At 49.7% G+C, this 22078-nt stretch overlaps 9 protein-coding genes across 9 annotated transcripts, besides 7 other annotated features; 4 read left to right on the top strand and 5 right to left on the bottom strand.

The window, feature by feature from the left end:
* Window positions 1-215: 215 nt before the first annotated feature.
* Window positions 216-1574, bottom strand: ACLA_096410 (uncharacterized protein; the record flags this gene model as incomplete). Its single annotated transcript, XM_001270133.1, has 2 exons — window positions 216-391; window positions 464-1574. The coding sequence occupies 2 exons, from the start codon at window positions 1572-1574 to the stop codon at window positions 216-218; spliced, it is 1287 nt and encodes a 428-aa protein (XP_001270134.1).
* A 335-nt stretch (window positions 1575-1909) lies between these two features.
* ACLA_096400 (uncharacterized protein) lies at window positions 1910-4368 on the bottom strand (the record flags this gene model as incomplete). Its single annotated transcript, XM_001270132.1, has 3 exons — window positions 1910-3945; window positions 4001-4170; window positions 4226-4368. The coding sequence occupies 3 exons, from the start codon at window positions 4366-4368 to the stop codon at window positions 1910-1912; spliced, it is 2349 nt and encodes a 782-aa protein (XP_001270133.1).
* A 280-nt stretch (window positions 4369-4648) lies between these two features.
* Window positions 4649-4671: a microsatellite.
* Window positions 4672-4698: 27 nt separating this feature from the next.
* On the top strand, window positions 4699-6029 carry cdc123 (cell proliferation protein CDC123; the record flags this gene model as incomplete). Its single annotated transcript, XM_001270131.1, has 2 exons — window positions 4699-4826; window positions 4892-6029. The coding sequence occupies 2 exons, from the start codon at window positions 4699-4701 to the stop codon at window positions 6027-6029; spliced, it is 1266 nt and encodes a 421-aa protein (XP_001270132.1).
* A 238-nt stretch (window positions 6030-6267) lies between these two features.
* On the bottom strand, window positions 6268-7158 carry ACLA_096380 (dodecenoyl-CoA isomerase; the record flags this gene model as incomplete). The annotated part of the gene is made up of 2 exons (XM_001270130.1): window positions 6268-6904; window positions 6968-7158. 2 exons carry the CDS (start codon window positions 7156-7158, stop codon window positions 6268-6270), a joined length of 828 nt encoding a protein of 275 aa, XP_001270131.1.
* Window positions 7159-7715: 557 nt separating this feature from the next.
* ACLA_096370 (uncharacterized protein) lies at window positions 7716-8149 on the top strand (the record flags this gene model as incomplete). Its single annotated transcript, XM_001270129.1, has 2 exons — window positions 7716-7766; window positions 7889-8149. 2 exons carry the CDS (start codon window positions 7716-7718, stop codon window positions 8147-8149), a joined length of 312 nt encoding a protein of 103 aa, XP_001270130.1.
* Window positions 7780-7835: a microsatellite.
* Window positions 7781-7835: a microsatellite.
* A 770-nt stretch (window positions 8150-8919) lies between the features above and the next one.
* On the bottom strand, window positions 8920-9391 carry ACLA_096360 (serine palmitoyltransferase small subunit family protein; the record flags this gene model as incomplete). Its single annotated transcript, XM_001270128.1, has 2 exons — window positions 8920-9167; window positions 9274-9391. The coding sequence occupies 2 exons, from the start codon at window positions 9389-9391 to the stop codon at window positions 8920-8922; spliced, it is 366 nt and encodes a 121-aa protein (XP_001270129.1).
* A 122-nt stretch (window positions 9392-9513) lies between these two features.
* Window positions 9514-9547: a microsatellite.
* Window positions 9548-9868: 321 nt separating this feature from the next.
* Window positions 9869-9903: a microsatellite.
* A 202-nt stretch (window positions 9904-10105) lies between these two features.
* Window positions 10106-10136: a microsatellite.
* Window positions 10107-10136: a microsatellite.
* Window positions 10137-11234: 1098 nt separating this feature from the next.
* ACLA_096350 (peptide chain release factor family protein) lies at window positions 11235-11949 on the top strand (the record flags this gene model as incomplete). Its single annotated transcript, XM_001270127.1, has 2 exons — window positions 11235-11432; window positions 11536-11949. 2 exons carry the CDS (start codon window positions 11235-11237, stop codon window positions 11947-11949), a joined length of 612 nt encoding a protein of 203 aa, XP_001270128.1.
* A 290-nt stretch (window positions 11950-12239) lies between these two features.
* ACLA_096340 (putative chromosome segregation protein Cse1) lies at window positions 12240-15575 on the bottom strand (the record flags this gene model as incomplete). The annotated part of the gene is made up of 8 exons (XM_001270126.1): window positions 12240-12684; window positions 12747-12926; window positions 12984-13287; window positions 13339-13421; window positions 13478-14802; window positions 14895-15065; window positions 15125-15435; window positions 15506-15575. 8 exons carry the CDS (start codon window positions 15573-15575, stop codon window positions 12240-12242), a joined length of 2889 nt encoding a protein of 962 aa, XP_001270127.1.
* A 1016-nt stretch (window positions 15576-16591) lies between these two features.
* ACLA_096330 (putative GTPase activating protein (Tsc2)) lies at window positions 16592-21163 on the top strand (the record flags this gene model as incomplete). The annotated part of the gene is made up of 1 exon (XM_001270125.1): window positions 16592-21163. One exon carries the CDS (start codon window positions 16592-16594, stop codon window positions 21161-21163), a length of 4572 nt encoding a protein of 1523 aa, XP_001270126.1.
* Window positions 21164-22078: the final 915 nt, after the last annotated feature.

The following is a 22078-nucleotide window of genomic DNA, read 5'->3' as shown; positions in this document are numbered from 1 at the left end:
CTATAAAAGCCTCTAGGGTATCCAGCTGATGTTATTCAAATCAAGCACTCGAAGCACCAGTGGCCGAATGGGTAGGTGCACAATGCAGACACATAAGTAGAAAGAAAATGAAGTGAAGTCTAATGTAGTGGAGTCAAAATAAGGTTGCAATGCAGCGAATGAGAATGAGGCAGGAACGGATTGAGAGCATAGGAAAGACGTCGAATGAGAGGCGCTCAGCCCAAAGATTCGCTGATAATAATCTCTGGCATTGATACAGCTGTCGGTGGAGGAGCAGATTCCTGAGTCACTCTCTTCTCAGTACGGTCTTTGACAGGAGCCTCTTTCTTCTTTTCAGCGGCCTCCTGCGCCTTGCGCACAGAGTAATACTTGAGGAAGATGATAATCATGACTAGAGGTTTGTCAGTCTTGTATCCAATGAATATAAGGCCGTTACGCTTGATACAATAAGGGGTACACTTACAAGCACTAGTTGCGATAGCCATTGCGGCCCTTCGAGTCAGGATCCATCTGAGACCCTCAATCTCACTTTTACCGTCACTGTTCAGCGAGACTGTGATCTTATAGTTGAGCTCCTGAACGGAAGTATCTATGCTCCGTTGCTGTTCCCGAGTCGTCATTTTATGGTCGTTGAACATCCCCTTGATATCATCCTTCATCCCCGAAAGCTCCTGATTCAGACGCTGAGACAGTATATCTGCTTCGCGTTGTAATTGAGTCCTGGATGCCCGTTGCCGCTGCATCTCAGAATTCCGCGCAGTCTGGAGAGATGATTGGAGCTCGGAACAAGCCGCTTTGAAGAGGTAGGTTTCATTCTCGACGTCGGATTTCGAAGTAAGGCTTTGCTTCGCGATATTTAGGTTACCTTGCAGGATATTCCTGACTGCTTTCATGATGGTGACTGATTGTTCATCCGAGAAACCGCCTTTGGACAGGTCGCGGACAAGGGAGTAGGTGTCGAAGTGATGAACATACGGCGCAGGAGCAAGATGGGGCGGTCTACCGTCGAAAGGAGGAGTTTCTGTCGGGGTGAGGTTGGAGGAGGGAGATGGCATATGGAGGACCCCTTCAAGAGGATTTTCGTTCAGAGGATTGGGGATGTGCCGCTCTTCTTTCGCACGCTCGGTGGGGATAGGCGGAACTTCCTGGGAGGCGTGAATATCGAGCTCGGGCTCGGATTCATCGTGCGTGGGGGAGTCGTCCAAGGCTTTGCTCTCATGGAGCTGCGCTGCCTTCTCATCCTCGCCCTGAGGCGGGGCCTCTGGGATATGCATGTTGGCGGAATCTTGTGATTGCGACTGCTCCGCGGGGATGTGGTCCCTATTCTCTTTCGCCGCCGATGGTTTCGAAGCTTGTTCACTCGATGACTCGTCTTTGGGTCGCGGTGGAGGAGGCAAGCTGGACTCTACGGCGGGCCCATAGCGTCTATGGTATGCTTCTTGTGAGTGAGGTCGAGTGGCATGGAAGGGACGATTATATGAGGGATTCCGAATTGAGCGATAGGTCGATGGTTCACATGTTCGAATAGCGCGCATAAGATTCGGATACAGGAATGGCAACCGTGGAGCAGTCATAATGATGGGTTCAAAGCTACCAATAGAGCAAGCACAGGAGCATGAATTGGAGCAGGAGCTAGAGATCACCGAGAGATGCTGTCAAAGAGCCAGAGAGAGAGAAAGAAGGGAGTTATGATAGCATCCACTTTCCCGCGGCGAAGTAACTTGCGGGCAGCCGGAGAGTGGAAACGTGACGTGGGCGGTGAGGAAGCTCTGCGGAATAAACAAGCGGAATGGATCAACGGAGTATCAGAATATAATGTCATGAAGATAATAGAGATTTGAAGGAGCATATACTATGGCGCTATATACACAGGGTTGGTATTAAAGAAGAAACCGCTTGTCGGCCATGACTACTCTGTCCCCACTGCCAGCAGCCCGAATAGTAATTGAGTCCGTTTCCAATAGTTGAGAGCCCTTTGCTCTATAGTCTTAGGTGCCTTGGGAATCGAATCAAGACTGCTACGAAGGTTTGCAACTGTGTCTGACAGGGGCTCATCTACCAGCCCTTTGCCCGATAGAGCACTGCTCAAGTAGACGAGGTCGAAAAAGACCTGAATTCTGTAGTCATCCGTCTCCTGGGTTGTCGCTGTACCACTGGTCTCGGACTTCGGTTCTTGATTGTTTCCCTCATTCTCAACCGGTTGTGCGTCGTGTACTACCGTACTCTTCTCGCCATTAGTGGAGAGATCCAACACCTTAAGTGTGGCCATCGCGCTGGCCGACAGCTCTTTTCGCAACTCTCCTTTAAGAGTCTGAACTGTGGATAAGTCCCAGAGCCCTGAGCCATACCCGTCCATGTTATTCACCAAACGGCGGAGAAACCTGAAGATCGTTGGCGACGGCTGGACTGGAAGCTCTGGGTCACCTTCCCAAAGGCTTCGACCGGGCAGCTTTTCGGACGGGTCGAGTTTCGCCGGTAAGTTCAACGTTCCCGTTTGTGCAATCACTTCTTTGGCAAGTGATTGCTGCAGTTCGGGGACGATATCCTTGGAAAACGCGAAGTCGTCCGCAATGAGCTCAGCAGGGAGGTCTCGCCGAACAAGTCTAATGAGTTTGAGCAAGAACGCAGCTTTTTTATGCTGGTTAGACGGTCCGAAGGCTCGGAAAGTGGTTGCAAAGGAGGACTGAAGATGGTCGAAAGATTCCCCGACGGCTTTTCCAAGTGCATCACGAAGAAAGGCAGTATCGTCGTCATTCAAGATGGATGTGATATCCAAATCCGTATCTTCATCGTCACCTTCTTCCAGAACATCAGTCCATCGCACTCGCTTCATTTCATCAATCTGCTCTTTAGATTCTCCAATCGATGCGAGCCAAGCTTCATAGCTCCCCAAAACAACGGATATGTCATCATCGTGGCCAAGTAATCTATCCGCGAGAGTTTGCTTAAAGACGGCAGCACCGTTTGAATAATCGAGGTTGATCAACTCTTCGTCCCACAGAGAAAGTACCTCTGCGTGCTCTCGAGTATCCCAGTTGATGACGACATCCGAAACAACTTGACCAAAATGCTCCAGGCTCTTCGCTTGATCCGACAAAATTGTGCCAAGTCGCTCATTGAACACAGCCCGAATGCCGTCTAGCACACTCAAAGGCGAATGGGTGGGCGTTGAGCCCCAAGAACTTAGCCATTGCTCCAACGCCCTGCGACGAAGCGAAAGCAGTTCAAAAAAGTTCCGCCAATTCGTTAGGGCATGAGAGCACCCTTTGATCAAGGCGTCAAAAGCCTGGTTTGACCATTGCTTGATGGTCTTTTCGGCTTCTTGTTTTGATAGCTCACTTAATTTGATCCAGGGAGTGAAATTCATGACATCCGCAGCTACCCAGCGTCCAAGCACGTCGAGGCTCAGTTCGTCCAAAGAACGAATGTCTGGATCGGCCAGAAGAGGTCGTGCTTTGAGTTTGCTGAGCACATCCGACAGTCGACGGGAATGTAGCGTTTTCGACAGCTGAAGGGTTTGAATGTAGAGTTGTAGAGCGTTAAGGACATTGTCGCCTGATCCATCGGTAGCTTCCAACTGGCTTCCAATAACGTCCAAGCGAACATGGTGAAAATGTCGAATGGCATCATCCGATGACGAGCTGGTTGCTAAACAGTAGGCCGCCAATGCCTCGATGATACCATCAACCTTAGACTTTGCGGATGCAAGGCGCTTGTCTATCCTCTTCAGTAGCGTACGCCTAAGGGATGCCAACTGGGTGCGCAAATTGTCGAGGAATGGGGGAGTTGTTGCCTGTTGTGAGAGTGTCTTGTGGAGCAGTCGAGAAACAACCAGAAGTTTCGCTATAAGCAAAGGCGAACCACGCTTCCTCAGAAGCCGGGCAATGGCCTGCGTACAGCGGTGCAAGAGAGAGAGCTGGCCGCCCAATGTCCGTTTGTCGGTATCTACCGGTCCTCATCAGCAGTCAGACACGACGCAATGGCAATCCAGATTCTGTACCCTTATCCTGAACATCGTCTTTGATTTGATTCATATGCGCATGCATCTTCTCGACCAGTCGTGGGTTGCATCTCCGTCCAATGTCCGCCAAAGTCGAATCCACCTCCTGAATCTCGCCGTTCATCAGGACAATTGTCTCCGCAGTTCCGACAAGTTCACGATATCTCGTCCTGTCGCGAGATCTAATTAGCTCAGCTCGACATAAACGGTTTCCTGTGCGCCTACCCAACAAGAGCTCGGAGCTTCTCCTTGTTGCTTGCAATGTCTCGGCGGAGCTCTTGTTCCACGCGACGAACGGTGGGAATCGGATATTGGAAGGCATCCTGCCATGACTTGAGGCTTTGCGGATCCGGACCGTCCGACGCCATGTTGGAAAGAGCGCAGGAGGCTGGACGAGATGATGCCAGCAACGCAGGAGGGATGATAGCTTATGATAGTAGTTTCCATACGCCGCAAACGATGATCATCGGGGATGCCTCAGGCATAACACGTGGCCTGGCTGGCCTCAGGTATTGACGAATGATACAGGATGTGACGGGAGCTGTAATTGGCTATGCCTGATATGGTAAGTAGCTTGAGTCATTGAAATCTGACCCCGCTGACCAATCTTGCCCCTCATATCCTCACTGTATGTTCCAATTTTTGGCCTTTTTTTTTTTCTTTTTTTTTTTCATTGCTCTTAAATATCACAAGTAATCATGCCGCATCAAGAATCCGAGTCGCAGGCTCAGGCCGAGTCTTCAAACGAGCAACTGGAAAGGCTACCCTTCCCGCCGATCCCGTACTCTCACATCCTCCATTGTTCTTATCATCACTGGCAACCTCGGTAGGTCTGCTTTCTTTGTGAGCTCGGGGATCACAACGCAGTTGCACTAACAAATTTGGTCATAGGTACCGGACGATCACACCCAAATCTCGCCTTATACCCTTGACAGATCCCTTCGTTTCCTATCTGCGCGCCGACGGAATCGTTCTACCACCCGAGAATACCTCCCCCCAGGATGAAGATGACCTCGATACATTTTCAGACGATGGCGCGGACGAGGAGCCAGATCCATCCGTAGAGTGGCAGGATATCCATTCGCAAATCAAGTCTACTATTTCCGAGTTTGGCGGGAAAGTGACACCCAAGTTGAACTGGAGCGCCCCGAAGGATGCGGTGTGGATGTCCGCGACAAACGACCTCCAATGCCGCACGCCGAACGATATATACCTCCTTCTGAAGAGTAGTGACTTCGTCACACACGACCTGGAGCATCCCTTCGACGACTGTGTCCCCGATACCACTGAAACAACGGAGTCGTCTGATGCCCAACCCGAAATCCCTTACCACCTTGTTCTCCGCAAGTATGTCAACTTCAACCCTGCGCTCGAGTTCCGGTGTTTCGTGCGCAACCGTGTACTGCTATGCATGTGCCAGCGAGACCAAAACCATTTCGACTTCCTGTTCGGCTTGCGCGATACTCTTCGATCCCGCATCCAGGCCTTCTTCGATGAGCACCTCAAGGACTCGTTCCCTGACCCCAATTTTGTGTTTGATATGTACATTCCCGCACCTTACCAGCGCGTATGGCTGGTGGACATCAATCCATGGGCACCCAGAACCGACCCCCTTCTCTTCAGCTGGCTAGAGATTCTCCACATGAGAGATCCCATCGGCATCCAGGAAGCGGATGACGACGCCCCGGAGCAGTTCGTTCGATTATCCCTCAATGGCGATAATCTGACTATTCTCGATGTGGGCGGTAATGAGGGATCTGACTCGGGATCAGAATCAGAAGCAGAAGCAGAAGGGGATGCAGAAGACGATGATGACTCGCCGTTCCTCCCTGAATTCCGCCTCATCAAACGCGACGATCCGGAAGCATATGCTTTCACAACGCCGCAGTACTCTGCGCACAAGCTGCCCCGAGAAGTCGTTGACGCTTCTCTTACTGGACCTGGAGGGATGAGTGAATTCCTAGGGAAGTGGCAAGAGATCCTGGCCAAACAGGAGCAGGAGGATACGGAAAGTGAGGATGGACGATAGCTGTATTTATACGAAAGGACTGGGAAAAGCGGCGTTTTGTTTTGCTAGGACCGCAAACCCCATTTTATACTAATACCATATTTGCTTTGGGATCTGCATTTTCCCTGGGATGAATCTTACGACCTCAGGAATCCCGTCGTTTAGTGATTATTGTAAATCCTCGACGTTAAGTGCCGTCTAACACCGTTGGTAAGACAAATTCCACTACCCATATATACAAAGCACCTAACCAAACCATTTACAACTTATGCCTCTTCTCACCGGAGGCCAATCTCCGAAACTCCTCCTGCGGATAGCCCTTGACAAAGCGATCCATGCCCGCAAACACCTCATACGTATTCTGGCGGTCGAGCAGCTCGCGCTCCGGGCGGCGGATCAGCTCCTTGATCTGCAGCATACTCGACTGGTTCAGATGCGTGCCCAGGCGGTCGTCGACCTCCTCGAGTACCTTCTTCAGGAAGCCGGCGGAGTCCTCCGGTTTGCCGGAGGGCGCGGCGATGACTTTGTTCACGAAACCGGTGGCGACAAGCTCGTCGCAGGTGATGCGCTTGCTCATGATGAGGGCCTCGTTTGCCTTTGCGATACCGAGGCGCTCGACGAAGGCGCGGGAGGCACCGCCCTCGGCGACAAGGCCGAGCGAGGCGAACGGGGTCAGGAGGAAGGTGTGCGGGGCGGCGTAGATGAAGTCGGCAAAGGCGACGAGGGCGGCGGAGAGGCCGACGGCGGGGCCGTTGAGAGCAGCCACCAGGATCTTGGGGTGGTTGTAGACGGCGCGGGTGAGGTCGAGGTTGTTGATGACGAAGCTGCGGGTGATTTCACGGCGGGTGTCGCTGTTGAGGTCGCCGCCGGGGCGTGTGGAGGTTACATCTGCTCCGCTAGGAAGAAGTATTAGAAAAAGAAAGATGGAAAGAGAGGGGAGGGGCCTGATTGTTGCGTACGCGGAGAAGAAGCGGCCGGTTCCTGTCAGGATCGTGATGAAGATATCATCTCGTTTCTCGATCTCGCGTAACCGCTCGCCTAGCAGGTAATAGAGGTCCGCATTGAGAGCGTTTAGCTTCTCGGGGCGGTTGAATGTGATGGTCGCGATGCGATCCTGGTAGGTCAGGGTGATGAGGTCCTCGTTCGCCATGTTTTTTCTATCAGATCGAACGCATCAAAGCAGACGATAATACAGATACAATGGAGTAGTGGCTCTCTCAGCAGCATAAGGAGGAATTGAGAGCTATTATTAACGACCCAACATGCGGGGACGAGGGAGATCGACCAGCGTTTCTCAAGATAGATAAATAGCACATTCTCAGCCTTTGCAAGCCATGCTCAGTCCCCCCCATTATTCCCCAACGGTTATGCAAACTGCCTTGTTTATGCGGGGAGGCCGACGGTCCGAATTGCAGCCGAGGCTCGCAGAGACAATCACAAAATGGCAGGTCAGGTGATCAGTACATGGTTTGTTTGCACCGTTTGCAGAGCCCGCCCGCGCTTCCGCTCGCCAAAAGTTCCGTGATGCTGCTGATGGGCCGATTTGAAGTCCGCGGAGTCTTGTCGTCGGCCTCACCAATCATTCCATCTGTCATCAATTAGCGAAAATCGCCCTGGGCTTGGACAACCACAAACTTTCTCGATTCTATCGCTTCCACGTCGCACATCTCCATCTCCTCCATCACCCCAGCCACATCCACATCCACAATGTCCGCCTTCCTCCGCAGATTATCAGGTGGTAACCTGGAAGTCTTCAAGGTACGCCTGCATCCCTCCTCCTCCTCCTCCTCCTCCTCCTCCTCCTCCTCCTCCTCCTCCTCCTCCTCCCCTTAGCATTCCCCCTCACACAGCCTAACCCTGCCCAACTAACCTCTCCCCAGTTCGGCACATACATCATCTTCCCCATCGGCTGGATGTACTACTTCGGCACGAACCTCGACGAGCGCTTCAACGTCCCCGGCTTCTGGCCCACCACCGAACAATCGCACAAGATCCCGCTCGACAAGGAGGAGATCGATCGTGAGATCGCGCGCATGCGGACCGTGGACGCCGTGCGCCGCGAACGGCGGTTGCAGCAGGAGGCGCTGGAGATGCGGGCTCAGATGCAGGCGCAGGCGCAGGCTGTTCCGGCTGCGGAGTAGGTGTTTTGTTTCATGAGGATTGGTTGGGATATGATATGGTGTATATGCTGCTGAGCGGGTGGGTAAAAACAAGGAGCAAGACGAAGAGAAAGGAAGAGGGGAAGAGGTTCTCATTTGGCGGGGTCCAGAATGGCACCCTGGGTCTTTGGTTCGGGATTTTGATTGATGGGAGTTGCACATGTACTATGTGCGGTTGCGCGACTGTATAACACTCTTCTCTGGGCATATTAGGAGTTTTCTGCTTTCGTTTCTTGTCTAAAATGGATACGCAATTGGTTACTACGCATCACTCGATCTATTTTGTTGATCCTGGGTATTCAAAACCATCGTCTGCGAGTTTGGATTCCAGGTCCGTTGCCTGGTTTAAACATCAAGTTTTCGGACTTTTACTGCAAGAACACGAAGATCATACAATATGGGTATCATATCATTGCTGTCTGGGCCAAACGGCCGACCTATGATAAGAATAAAAGCTCAAGAGCGAGAAAAAAGGACTCCAAGCAATCAGATGCTCCAAAGGACAGAAAAACACAGGGTCCCCACAACGCCTTTGCATGCGATGAATCGATGACAAGAATGGCAGAAGAATATGCCTCGTGCTCGTCGTCCAGTAGTGTCATAGAATAAAGGCGGAAGTGAAGCGGAAATAATGACGCAACGCTTTGAGCATTTCGACTGAAGACCAGATCGGCTGTGATAAGATGTCGGTACAGTATTAAGGATAATAACGACTGGTTGCTGCGTCTAATGAACCGCATGGAAAGAAACAATCAGAGCTCTGCAATCGGGTTGGTGGTAGCTGCTGCGGCCGTGTTTGTGACCGTGTCATATACCATCTCTAAGGTCTTGGTTCCATTTTCACGGAAAACAGAGCTGATGGATGACAGATTGGACGAGATGAAGGGTCGTTCGCCCACCCAGTAGTAATAAAGATGGCTGTAAATTGCCCTGATGTGGTCCGGCAGGTAGACGTACATGCCGGTGACAATCATCGTGAGCAGGGTCAGGAGGAGGGAATCTGTCAATAGTAGTGCCTGTTAGCAATATGTTCTTGTAAAGCGCCTTCAGCAAGGTACATCTGCCATAAACACCATGTCCATTCTATCGCAAGGGGAATAACGTACTAAAGATAAATTTTTCGGTAGGGGTGAGCATGTAGATAGCGAAAGTCACCTCATACTGATACACCTTCAAGCGAAACCACCGAGCCAAAGCCGTTGTGAGCCAGAGAAGAGAAGTCATGGCTGGCAGCGAGTTGATTAAATTCACTGGAATCAGTTGAATAATTTGAAGTTTCTGAAGACTCAAATCACAGCAGAGTATTGCTCCCTTTCTTTTTGTCAAATAATAGAACTTTGCTGGGATTTCTTTTCTTTTCTTTTTTTTTTTTTTTGTTTTGCCCCTTATCTGGTAGTTTGGTAGTCCACAAGTTGAAACCGCGGAAGATTCGTTATCGGAGTACTTGGCGCTGAGGAGATAGGAAGAATAGGTGACGGAGAGCTGTACAAGGTCGATAGAGAGAGAATGCAAGAGAAGATTAAGACGAAGTTCAAGTAGTTGTAAGTGATAGAGAGCATGCAGCCCTAGGAGTTAGGATTGCTCTCCCGTCGAAAGTGGAAGGCAGGTTGACTGGGGCGCAGTGGCGTAACAAGCGGGACACCAGTGGAAATTAGAGAATGGGTGGGATTCAGGGGGCTCAGCCAGCGTTGATGTCTGATCAAAAAAGAGGGGAAAAAAAAAAAAAAAAAAAAAAAGGCGTGAGAATAACTATGGATAGAGGGAAGGAAGAAGAATAAATAAATAATACTAATCACTTGGGATGTATGTATGTATGTGGCAGCCTAGTAGGACAACTTAATGGGCCGACCGAGGCCTTTTTTGGTGTAATGCACCAAAAATCAAGTGAGAGAGCGAAGAGCGAAGAAATACAGTCTTGACTCTTGTCAGATAGCTCTCAATAATAATAATAATAATAATAATAATAATACTGATCTTCAACAAAGAAGCAGTGCGGGGACCATTGACCATCAGCTTGTGGAGAGATGCACAGAGGAAAAAAGTGGGTGTGGTTAAAGAAAACAAAAGGTATTGATTGCATTTCATCTATCTGAAAATTGCTTGAATGTACACAGTAGATCTAGATAGTCTTTGACTTTGAGAAAAATATAGATTGTAACATTGAAAGCTAAAGAGTAAAGACAGTCCCCAGATCAATCTAAGAATAATACTCTAGTTATTATTATTCAGAAACCAGCGCAGAGTAAGAAGTGACTACTCCGTAGAATTGACATTGTTTCAGACTTGCAGCTAGAGCTGGCATTATTGACTACTTACTACTTAGAGATAGTAGGTTCCACTCCAGGGCCCAAAATCACTGTTTGGTCGAATGATATTGACTGCATACTCGAAAAAAAATACTTAAAAATAGAGTCTGATGGGAGTTCGAAATGTCTGGAACATTATTGCTACAAACTTACACAAGTAGGATATATACATATTTATGCAGGATAACATTTCTCAGGATAGTTGGTACTTACAAGCCAGAACACAGCCATCGTATGTTACAATGACAATAGGTTGGTAAGTGGTAACAGGGTATACGTCAGCTTCTGCTTGGCATCTGGAAGTCGCTGACGAGGATGAGGATATTCCCTCCTTGCGGTGGATGATCAACTGCACATATGTCATTATTGCACATCCTCAATCTCCAAAGATATGAATAAAGCTGTCCAGACTGATTCCTATAGTGTACATCTCTTGCTCTATTCGCTAACAGACCATCATCAAGAATACCATGTCCATGTCCTCCGCACGAGGATCGGGTTTGCTGCTCTTCTCGAGCTAGTAGTCAAGTATCTTGCTCAAGACAAGAAAGGGAAGACAAAATCAAGCTCATACATTCAGAAGAACCAAATGTTTGAATCCCAGACTCATGAAAAGACACTCTGTAGAAATCTATCAACTCCAGCTTCATGGCGACAGACTAATCCTCACCGCCCTCATCACCACCACATCACAACCACTATCTCTATCTATCTAGAAACACTCACCAGATAAGCAAACAAGCATGCATGCATGAGAAACCATGCTCCAACCCACCCTCGTCCTCATCCACCATACCCTCGCCCACACAAGAACCCCCTTAACCTTCCCCAAACTCCTCCGCCTCTTCTCCCTCACCCCCTACCTCCCAGAAAAGCAACTCCCTCCCCGCCTCAAAATCAACGATGCCGACCTAACCATATCCTACCTGAAGGGCACCGGCCCGGGAGGCCAAAAGATCGTATGTAAGCCCTGCAACCTCCCTTCCCCCGTTCATTCAATCTTTCAAAGAAGAAGAAAAAAACGGAACAGTGCCAACTACGGTATTAACCCAACACATCCAGAATAAAACCAACTCCGCCGTCCAACTCATTCACAAACCCACTGGCCTCGTCGTGAAATCCCAAGCCACACGCTCGCGCTCCCAGAACGAGAAAATCGCCCGCCAGATTCTCGCGGATAAAGTCGAGGAGCTGCAGAAGGGCGATGAGAGTCGCCGGGCCATCAAGGCCGAGCGCGCCCGGAAGAAGAAGGCGAGTAAGGTGAAGAAGAGTCGGAGGAAGTATCGGGAGTTGGAGAGGGAGCAGGGTGAAGATGGTGAGCGGATCGAGGGTGGGGAGGGGGGAGGGGTAGATGAGGTGGAAGGGACAGTTCAGAAAGAAGGACAGGCGCGAGGTACGAAGCCGGAGGGGCGGGGAGAGGAGTTGAGCGCCGATGGCACTCCCCATGCTTCGTTGGACCAACAAAGACGGAGTTGATGAGCTGGAGTACTGTCTCCTTCCGACGCTTTCCATCCATGTACAATAGATCACCATCTACATTCCATTCCAAGATGCTTCTGCTGGTCAGCTCGCATCTCATATTTTCGGAACCCGCTTCAATAATTAGAAAGATGATCTTTGGAAGTCTAATCTTGAGGTACATAAAACAAGCTAGCAACTCCAAGCGTAGGTGAATAGGATAATCATAAAAGGCATACATCGGTGAGCTATCATTTTTTTCTTCAACGCCAAAGCCGAATGCAACTTCATGCGCACTTCGCAACCGCTTAGGCGATGTAGCTGCTCAAAACAGCCTTAGCCTCGGCTCCTAAGCGCTCCTGGACGCAAGCAGAGATCCGTCCGTTGTGCTTCTTGTCAGCCTCCTTCAGATATTTGCCGACCCACACCTTGAGGTCGGCACCCGTCTCCGGCCACGGGTCCCGAGTTTGCGGCCGCACGGTGTTGAGCGCTGTGAAGCCCACTCCAAACGCCATGTCCTCAACGTCTTGCTCGCTGATGACATCGTCCTTGCTGGCGGGGAGGGGAGGAAGTTCCAACAACTTGAGCAAAGCCTCGCATGTGAAAGCCCATCCCTTCTTATAACGGTTGGCAAAGGCTTCCGAGTTTGCCAGCGTCTTGGTGAGCGACAGTACGGCCGTCTTCCGGTCCAACGGACGGGCAAGTTTTTGTGTTTCGGGCAGGATGATGTTCAGATAGATAGGTGTGAAAAGACTAGTTTTGCATCAGTACAATTTTACAATGGACAATGTTTAGGAGATGTCAGCGTCACATACTCTGGTTGCACCTTATCTGTAACCTGGATGAAGTAGTCGGCACTGTAGCCTTTGTCGTCATGGGCGCAGATGAAGTGATAAAAGCGGACAAATCTCATGGTGAGGTGCTCCGTCTTGGAATTCTGCAGTCGGGTGAGGATCACCTGCATGATAGAAACAAAGTATTGTTCCAGTGCCGACCTGTGTAACTGTTAGTGGTATATCCTCACGGCCAATTTTTCAGGCTCATCCACTTACGAGGGGAAGTTGGCAACGACGCTCTCCAGTAGATCAAATCCATATCCCTCGTTCGCTTTGGTGGAGAGCAGCTTTTGGAAAATGCCCAGAATGGGAACAAGCTGCTCGTTTTCCAGGATGAACTGAGAGCCACGAGGAATAATGGAGGACAGAAGGCGAACGAGTGCGGGGATGTTGCCCTTTGACTCCCACATGACAGGCATAAGGATGGGAGCAATCAGGTTCTGGTAGTAATTGGGTAGAGACCCCGAGGGATTGGCCTCCAGGAGAGCTGCAAAGAGTTGGAAGACATATGGCATAAATTCTGCAGATACGTTAGCATTTATTTTTCTCTTGTCTCCGCTTGAAGACGTACCTTGAACATCGTTCTGGAGGATGGTTGCAAATGGGGGGTAGAGGGCTTGCTCGAGCTTCTCAGAATTGGTCGGTGCGGCAAATCTATTTGGGTGTTAAATTCTAAACTGAGCAGAAGACTATTGCAGAGGTCACCATACCTAATGAATGCGCCCAGAGCTTCAAAGTGGAAATAATAGAACCGTGGATTGCTCGGGTTGCTGCTGATCACTTCTGTGATTTTGATTAAGTGCTGAAGCACCATGTCCGTGTAAGGGACCACGCCGTCTTTGATGACAATCAGGACCCGCATGGCACATCTCATCAGGAACTCGTTCTCCTGCACCTTCTCGGGGGCAGCATCTTTCTGAATCAGCGAAAAGATATGCTGCAGCAAATCCTTTGCCAAGGGGGTGATAGTGCTGGGAGCAATAACGGGTTGACCTTGGCTGTCTGTGAGGTAGAGCACTCGCTCAACAGCGATGGCAGCATAAGTGTAGACAACAAAGTTAGGAGAGCCGAGGTGCTTGACTAGCAATGGAAGCACTTCTTGCCACTGCTCTTTTGTGATAATGCTGCGGAAGAGGTAAAGGTACTTGATAGCATCCACCTTGAGGATAGGGTGAACTCCGTCATCGGAGACGAGATCCGCAGCAAGGTTCTTCTGGAAGAAATCGGTGATGCTGACAAGAGGGTTAGTGGCGGTGACACCGTGACTTGCGGTCGGGACACCCTTTGCGGCAATCGCACTGAAGAGATAGACAGCGGTGTCTTTGGGTTTCCAGTTGGATGCAGGGTTCTTTGCGTATTCGGCAAGGTAATGGTCGGTATATCTAAGGACCACCGTGGTGACTGGCCCTTCGAATCGCTCTGCCAGCCGCCTCAAGAAGTCGGTGGCAGCACGCCGCCTAGTCTCACTGTCCGATCCCTCAAGATCCCGTCGAATAAATTCAATGGGTTCGTCTTCAAATAATTCCTCATCTGACTCACGCAGACTAACGTTAGGTAGGACGACTTTCTCCACGATCTCGCCGAGAGTCTCCTCGGCTTGGAAAACAGACGCGTGCTCCGGCATGCCAGCAATCGATGTCAGGAACTGAAGGGCTTTGCTGACCAAGATGTCATATTTTGTTTCCTGGCCAATGGTAGTCAGGAAGCTCCAGGAGCTCTGCACAAATTGTGTCACATGAGGACTGAACACATCCATGTACTTCTGCACATAGAGTGTCAGAACCTCGAAGATACCAGCCCGCACGAATTCCAATTGACCAGCTTCAGTATCGTCATCGGTATGAAGCAGCGGGTTGTCGTAGGTCAGATACTTGAGCAACAGTGAAGCTATCCCTGAAAGGTTTTCCTCAAACATAGGAGGAAGATCATGGCAAGAGAGGTCGTAGAGTAACTTGATCATCAAGTTGAATTGTGTAAACCCTTGAACAAGGTTTTCTTTGTTGGATTTGTTTTGTTCCAGGAAGGAGTCCAGTCCCTAAATCGACATTAGTATAGAGCCATGGCAAATACCAAACAGTTTTGTCCATATTATGTATTATAGTGATACGCTCGGAGGTGGATTCTTACCTCGAAAAGAGCCAAAAATGGTGTTCCGAATTTGTTCAGGACATGGTTAATCTCTGTATAAAGCTCATTCGACTGGAACAGAGGCCTCCATCTTTTGAAAATAGAATGTGCGACTTGGAGTACTCCGATGTTGGTGGCGGGGTTAGTCGGCTGAAGTCTTGAGACAAGATCCTGGCAAGCGTCAACAAAAAAAAGTTCTGAAGAATGAGGAGCCAGATTTGAGAACTAACATCCACCAGTGTATCCCATCGCTCCCAGAAATCGCTATCCGCGATCACACTAACAGCTTCTCCCAGCTGAGATTGGATGCCGGCCGGAACAGTGACCATCAGGCTGATCAGTTCCCGTTTAATGGTCGCAACCTCGTCCACCTGAAGCTTGTAGTTCCCATCTTCATCGGTCCAGTTCCGCTTAATAAAGTTCTTGAAACATAAAGCGCTGGCGAGGCGAGTGTTGTAGGGGTGGGAAGTGGATGCTGTGATCTGGAGGAGCTGGAGAGAAAAGCCTGGCTTCTGTTCCTCCTGACGGAGAGCAAGCTCAGCTGAAAAGAGTTAAATCCATGTATCTTACAGCTGATAGCTTAATAGTAAGAACCTCTCGATATCCCTTACCTTGTTTATTCTGCCTTGGGTCCAAGCTCGCCTCCAGGAGCTGGGCAACAGCTCCGAGATCCGCAGCCATTTTTTGTATAAGTGAGCGGTCGTAATTAAGGGGAAATGGAGATAGATGCCAGTACTAAATTCTTCCCAGAAGAAAAAATTATAATAGGTAAAAAATGAAAGGAGAATATGATTATTCTGGTGTGGGCAGAGGCGTCTTCAATCCACCTATATGAAAAAAAATGCCCTGTTCAAAGCCGTGAGAGCTTAGTTCATATGAGGCAGTTTGTTTAGCGGTTGCTTTGGTTGCTTTGGGAATTTCCCAGGCGGTGAGTGCTGAAGCGGGGTGTTTTTGCCGATCAGGTGACTTACCCGGAATAACCTCCTCCGAGCCTCCGCCAGATCATCATCATTGACCTTGTTGAGGGGGAAAAGTGTCTTGGCGCAGTTTTGCTTGCTTGGATCATTGGATGAGCACTGGGTATCGTTCATTCAGTCAGGCTGCGCTCGGGCAAACTCTGTTCAGGGGTATCTCTTTGGCCATGTGGCTGATATTTCTATTCAGTCTGTGAAGAAGAAAAAGAGCCTTTTCTTGTTTCTTTAAAACAACTGCTTTCTGCAGAACCTCCCCGTCCATTGTTGTCGCTGTGGCTGTCAGTCATATCTTGAATGAAGCTTGGTCTTAGTTTCAAGCACCCCCCGGATGCTGTGAACTCTTGGCTAGACATCCCTCACAAATGGTATGTGGATTTGCTGCGACATTTCTGACGGACACAGAGGATCTGAGTCTATGAGGTTGTGTCTGAATAGCTCTATAACAGCCATGCTAATCAGTTTTTTGTCCAGATATATCATCCGTCCATCTAGGCGCTTGTATATACTTCCCGTCCCTCAGGACGCATGTCTCCCGATGACGCTCCACTCCCGTCTCCCTATAGAACCACTGCCTCGAGTTTCGTCGATGTCTTCAAAACGCTAGGTGTCGCACGCCCCAGATCGCAATCCCCGGTTTCGCCGCACGCACAAGGCAGCAATAATTATTTGTCGCATACAACGGATGGACGGAAAAACAACTTTCTCGTACTTGGATTCGAACCAATGCATCGCGGAAGTGTCGTCTCTAGTTCCTCGGACACATCCGGTGCCCTGGACTTCGAGACGGCTATTAAGAATTTATCACAGAAACAATATCTAGCTCACGCCATCGACGAGGCGGAGCATGTTTCCAGAGGTCTCCAGTCGTTTAATTCAGACCAATCAATCGCTCTATGGGAGGCCGGCTCCTACCTCATACACCATGTGGATTCACCAGACGCTCGACGGAGTGGCTCGCTATTACTCGAGACTGTTGCGGCACGTCAAGACCTGACCCCAGCAGCACGACGTACCATCTTCGAATCGATTTCATCCTCCTCTGAGCCGGACGTCATACCAGCTCGTGTGCAATCATTAATATCTCTTTCGGACCATGGCAGGAAACTGGACTTTACCTCCGTTTCCGTCCTTTCCATCCTCTCGTCTTGCGCTGTTCCACTTTACGAGCTCATTTCATCGGCTAGGTTGAAAGCCCGCAAGGCCAAAGTGGGCAAGGTCAATGGACTCGGATATGAAGAATCGGCGCTGGACAACATGTTGCAATTCGCTGTAGATCTGATCACGCTGCAGCGGAAGCGTCCAAGCAATGAAGAGATTGAGTCGTTGCTTGAGCAGATCTTCATCATTTGCAAAAAGACGAGTGTTGCCGCCGACATCAAAAATTCGCTGGCAGTGTTTGATGCTATTATACTCTATGCAGACGTCCCAGACGGAAGCTTCATTCCAATGCTGGAAGTTTTGTGCAGCATTCACGCTTCAGTGAAATCCTTGTCTGGTCCTACTTCAAGAGCCGTCAGGAATTTAGCGCGGTCAAGACGACAGACTGAGATGATGAACACGCTGGACTCGTTTCTTCTAGAATCCTCAGAAGCGCATAGCCGCAACATCAATGTTTTGCGCGGAGCTGTGTACGTCTTGACGGATCTGATTAGTGCCTATGGTCAAGATGGCATGCCTGAACTTCGCTTCGAGCATTTAATGCATTGCCTCGAGGTTGTCATACAAAAAGATGACAATCGATTGGACGCGGACGTACTGGAGCTTTGTCTTAACATCTTGGATGGGGAATTCGTCCACGTGGCGTTACGGGGTAGCTGGTCGAGCTTCGTTAGGGTTTTGTGTCTGTGTTCTTCCAAAGCCGTTGGCGAACGTGAAGAGCGCGCCCCTTCAATCTCCAGCGCCCAGTCCCCCATTTCCAAAGGCAGCATACCCGAAGAGACAAAGTCTAATATCCTATCTAGCGTTGTACAAATCGCAGCCTCTATCGAATCTCTCTGGGAGCGCTTGAACGGGGAACAAAAACTTGACGCCACACGTTTTTTGATGAATGCTTGTGAGCACATGGAGCCTTCTCAGGCCGAGCTCATCCTCAACATCACAAGAACCGAGAAACTATGTTTCCCTTCTAATTCTGACTGGGTCAATCATTGTCACAAGCTCATCTGGTGCTTCATTCGAACGCGAGATAAGCCATCTGACGTCCGCATCCTGGCCTTGGGTCTTCTTAAAGAGGCTTTCTCCACCTACGAGACCCTGATTCCTTTTGAGGAACATGGATTGCTCCAACTCATACTTGACTGTTTTACTGACGAGGAAGACATACTGTTCCTAGAATCTTTGGTATCTTTTGTCGTCGATGCATCGACCATGATCCCTAACGATTCAACATTCAAATTCTTGGTCGACACGTTGGGCTCACTGATGAAAAAGGATTCCAGCAATACTGAGTCCTTGAGCATTGCAGCCTCTACTGCATCATCTCCTCAACGTCGCCCATCCGCCGACGTCGTACCAATTATGCAGACTAGTGCCAACCAACAGGCGCTGGATTTATCTCTCTCCAGCGTGTGCACCGCGGGGCTCGTCAAAATGTTCCTCAGGTCTCTAACCATGTCGGCTACCAAGGTAGCTGCAATCTTCGAGACACTTTTGAATATTGCGCAATCACTCGAAAGACCTGCGGACTCTCGTTTGACTGTGTTGAAGTTGCTGTTCAGACTCCGATGCGACTCGTCGGGCTCGATTATTGTCGTATCCATGTCCGAGAACGATTTTCTGGCAGATACTTCTGGGCGAGCCGTTGATAGTAGTTCTCGGTCGCAGACATCTTCTGAGATGGTGTTTGGAGATCATGGCACAATAGATGAGAATCTGCGGCCGGCCCCTCAGGGAAGACAGTCAGTGGGTAGAGAATCTCTTGCGAACGTATTATCCAGGTCCGCTAGTCGAAGCATGGCAGCTCATGGCCGACCGTCGATATTAACACCACCCGTTTGGACATTCGCATCTTCCCAAGTTCTTCCTGAAAATCCACCGGATGGATCGAGTCCTTTTGTGTATGCTTACACCACCCCGGATATCTCATCTGATTCGGAAGGTGATGCAACTTCGAAAGTTGCGTTAAAGGCCAACATGTGGTTGGAAACCATTATAACGCTGCTACTCCGAGAGACAAACTGGGAGATCTATAGCTATGTCCTCATTCATCTCGCGCCTCAGCTGAGCAACCGGGACTTTTTCCGCAGTGCTGTCCCGCAGATAAAATTGCTGCGCAGCGTTCTGTGTGATCAAGTTAAAAACGAGTCGTTCCGTGAGCCTCCCGCATCCACGGGCGTCAAGAAAACCGACGTGGCTGGTTACGTGTTCGATTGTCTCTCTGTACTAGTCAGCTACCATGAGTTCTTCGCGAAAAGCGAGCAGGATGAACTTGTGCGGGCATTCATGATGGGAATTATAGGATCTTGGGGAGACACCTCTCGCAGATGCGTACATGCCCTTTCCGTCTGCTGTCACGAGATTCCGCTCTCCGTGACAAAATCGCTGAACGGAATATTCGACAAAATGGCGAAGGTGATCACCATGTCCAATTTGGCTGTCCATATTCTCGAGTTCTTGTCTCTACTTGCACGGCTGCCAGATGTTTACGTCAATCTCCGAGAGGAAGAGATCCGTACCGTTTTTGGCATCTGTATCCGGTTTCTTCAAACCTCCCGTGAGCATCGCCTGAGGGCGGGCGAATCTTCTCATCTGCGCAATCAAGCCTCGGCAAGACTTGGTAGTGGCGTGAGGGAGATTGCGGTGACACCAGCCGAGCTCCCTGACCCATCACAGCAAGATGGGATGTCGACATATATATACACGCTCACCCACCATGTCATGGTCTTCTGGTTCTTGTCGTTGAAGCTTCAGGATCGGGCGAAACATGTCAACTGGATCACTAGTCGACTTATATTCAAGGATGAGCAAGGGCACGAGAGAGTCGAAGAACAGAGCCAGGTGTTCATTGACCTGATGCAAAGATCTGCATTCTCCGACCTCGGAGAGACCATCCCATATGAAACGTTCCCGCCTTCACCTAGCGATGGACCTGTGATTAAAAGGTCGTGGGTGGTGGGGATGAGCATAGTTACTGTGGAGACAGCTGGCGTATCTGGGTTGACTCAGATCGCGAAGCGGCAAGCTTCTGGCACCACCTATGCAATGTATCAACAGCGGACGGCTCCAGTGTTGCCTCATCAGGTTCCTTCCGCGCCGGATGCTCATCTGCATCCTGACGCCATGCGTACTGCCGTGCTTCCAAGCCATGTGCTACTGCAGCTGACCACCACGGCCTTCCCTACGCCTACGGCCATGCAGCCTATTCCGCTCCCCGACGACGACATGACTCGCAGAGCCCTCAGCACTTTTGATCGAAACGACATTGTCGACGGCCACAAAATAGGCGTCGTCTACATTGACAACGGCCAAACAACGGAATCAGAGATCCTCTCTAATACCCATGGCAGCTCGGATTACGAGTCCTTCCTGTCTGGACTGGGGACCAAGGTTCCCCTCCGAGGTGCACAGTTCAATACTCAAGGGTTGCATCCGGATGTTGATGGTGAGTTTGCCTACGCATGGCGTGACAGAGTCACTGAGATCGTTTATCACGTGGCGACTATGATGCCTACCGATTTTGATCGAGATCCTGCCTGCATCAACAAAAAGCGCCACATTGGCAATGACTTTGTCAATATCATCTTCAATCGGTCTAATATGCCTTTCAACTTCAACACAATCGCCTCCCAGTTCAACTTCATCAATATCATCATCAGCCCCGTGTGCCGTATTGCAGGTGACGCTGGTGCCGCGACCCCAGTATCGCACGATCTCGAGAAGAACTTCTACACCGTAAAAGTCATGAGCAAGCCCGGACTCCCCGAGATCTCGCCCGCTTCAGCACCCAAGGTCATTTCAGGGAAAAGCCTCGCAGCCTTTGTCCGCATTCTTGCGCTGAATGCATCCGTGTTCTCCCTAGTTTGGAACAGCCAAGGAGGCGAGCACATTTCCTCGTGGCGCAACCGCTTACGGGAGATCAAGAGACTTCGAGAACGTGCATTGGGCTCCCAATCTCAAGCGTCAGAGACCGCAGAAGGAGCATACCCCGGGCAGCGACGCAACACCAAGGCCAACATCTTCTCCGAAGAGGTGCCCACGCGCGTTGCTCCTGTCCGGAATGACTTTGCCACCGATTGGAATGCCGCGGCGGATGCCAGCATCTTGCAGAATTTGGATTTCTCTCGATGGGGTCGATGAATGATTCCTATCAGTGCATCTTCGCGAATACATTCGAGAAGGAGAATCGAAGGAAGAAGAAAAGCGAAAATCAAAAGCAAAAAGAGTATACGAAATGTGTTATGCCCCCCCCCACCAAAAGATTTTGACGATTTGCTTGGCTCTAAAGCCTTTTTTATTTATGTAGGATGAAAGCCCTTCTGTTTTTCTATGGCTCGCAACACCTGTGTCAATACCCCTCGATCGTCTGATGCAAAAGTTCTGTGATGTACTCTTCTTCTACCTTTTGTCTATGACATGGCTCATTTGGTCTTGTATCACTTGCTTCACCGTTGGCACGAGACTGTCTCGTGGTAATTTCTAGATATGCTCAATCGGTTTTACGAGGAGATCCATTCACTACCATGATTCTAGTAGTGTTCCTCCACTGAGACTAACCTAAGGAGGTAGGTAGTAAGGTACCTATATAGGTAAGGTGTTCTGCAGAGGTGATTGGTGAAATTTCAAGGCACCAACTGGATGGACCTATTATGTATAGATCAATTCCTGCTGTTCTAATTGACATATAAAATTGTAGTAGGTAAATGGGGAACAGAAAGAGTGCTCAGAGTACCTGTCTCCAAAACTCGACTTCGCAGTAGGGCCTTGGGAGAAGCCCAAAAGCAAATACTCGGTGAATCTTCATATATCTTGGGACCTGGGCTTCAAACCAGCAATCGCGATATGCATTACGCATGTACCCCTCGCTTGCCAGGTGGTTGAATTTTATCTGCCAGGAAATCCGAAACTGTAGATGAAGTGGTGGACGACGTTGACATTTGCCGATGTTCAACGACAACTCAAGTTATCAGTTTTCATACAAAAAACATGGCGGAGAGAATGAGAAGAGAGAGGCATTTCCTTTTTGGACGATATCTCAGTAAGAAAGAGAGACAT

The sequence above is a fragment of the Aspergillus clavatus genome, genomic scaffold, assembly GCF_000002715.2.
Source record: "Aspergillus clavatus NRRL 1 1099423829804 genomic scaffold, whole genome shotgun sequence".
In the NCBI taxonomy this organism is placed as follows: Eukaryota; Fungi; Ascomycota; class Eurotiomycetes; order Eurotiales; family Aspergillaceae; genus Aspergillus; species Aspergillus clavatus.
The sequence above is the reverse complement of the archived record's forward strand: the minus strand, read 5'-3'. Positions and strand labels throughout refer to the sequence as shown.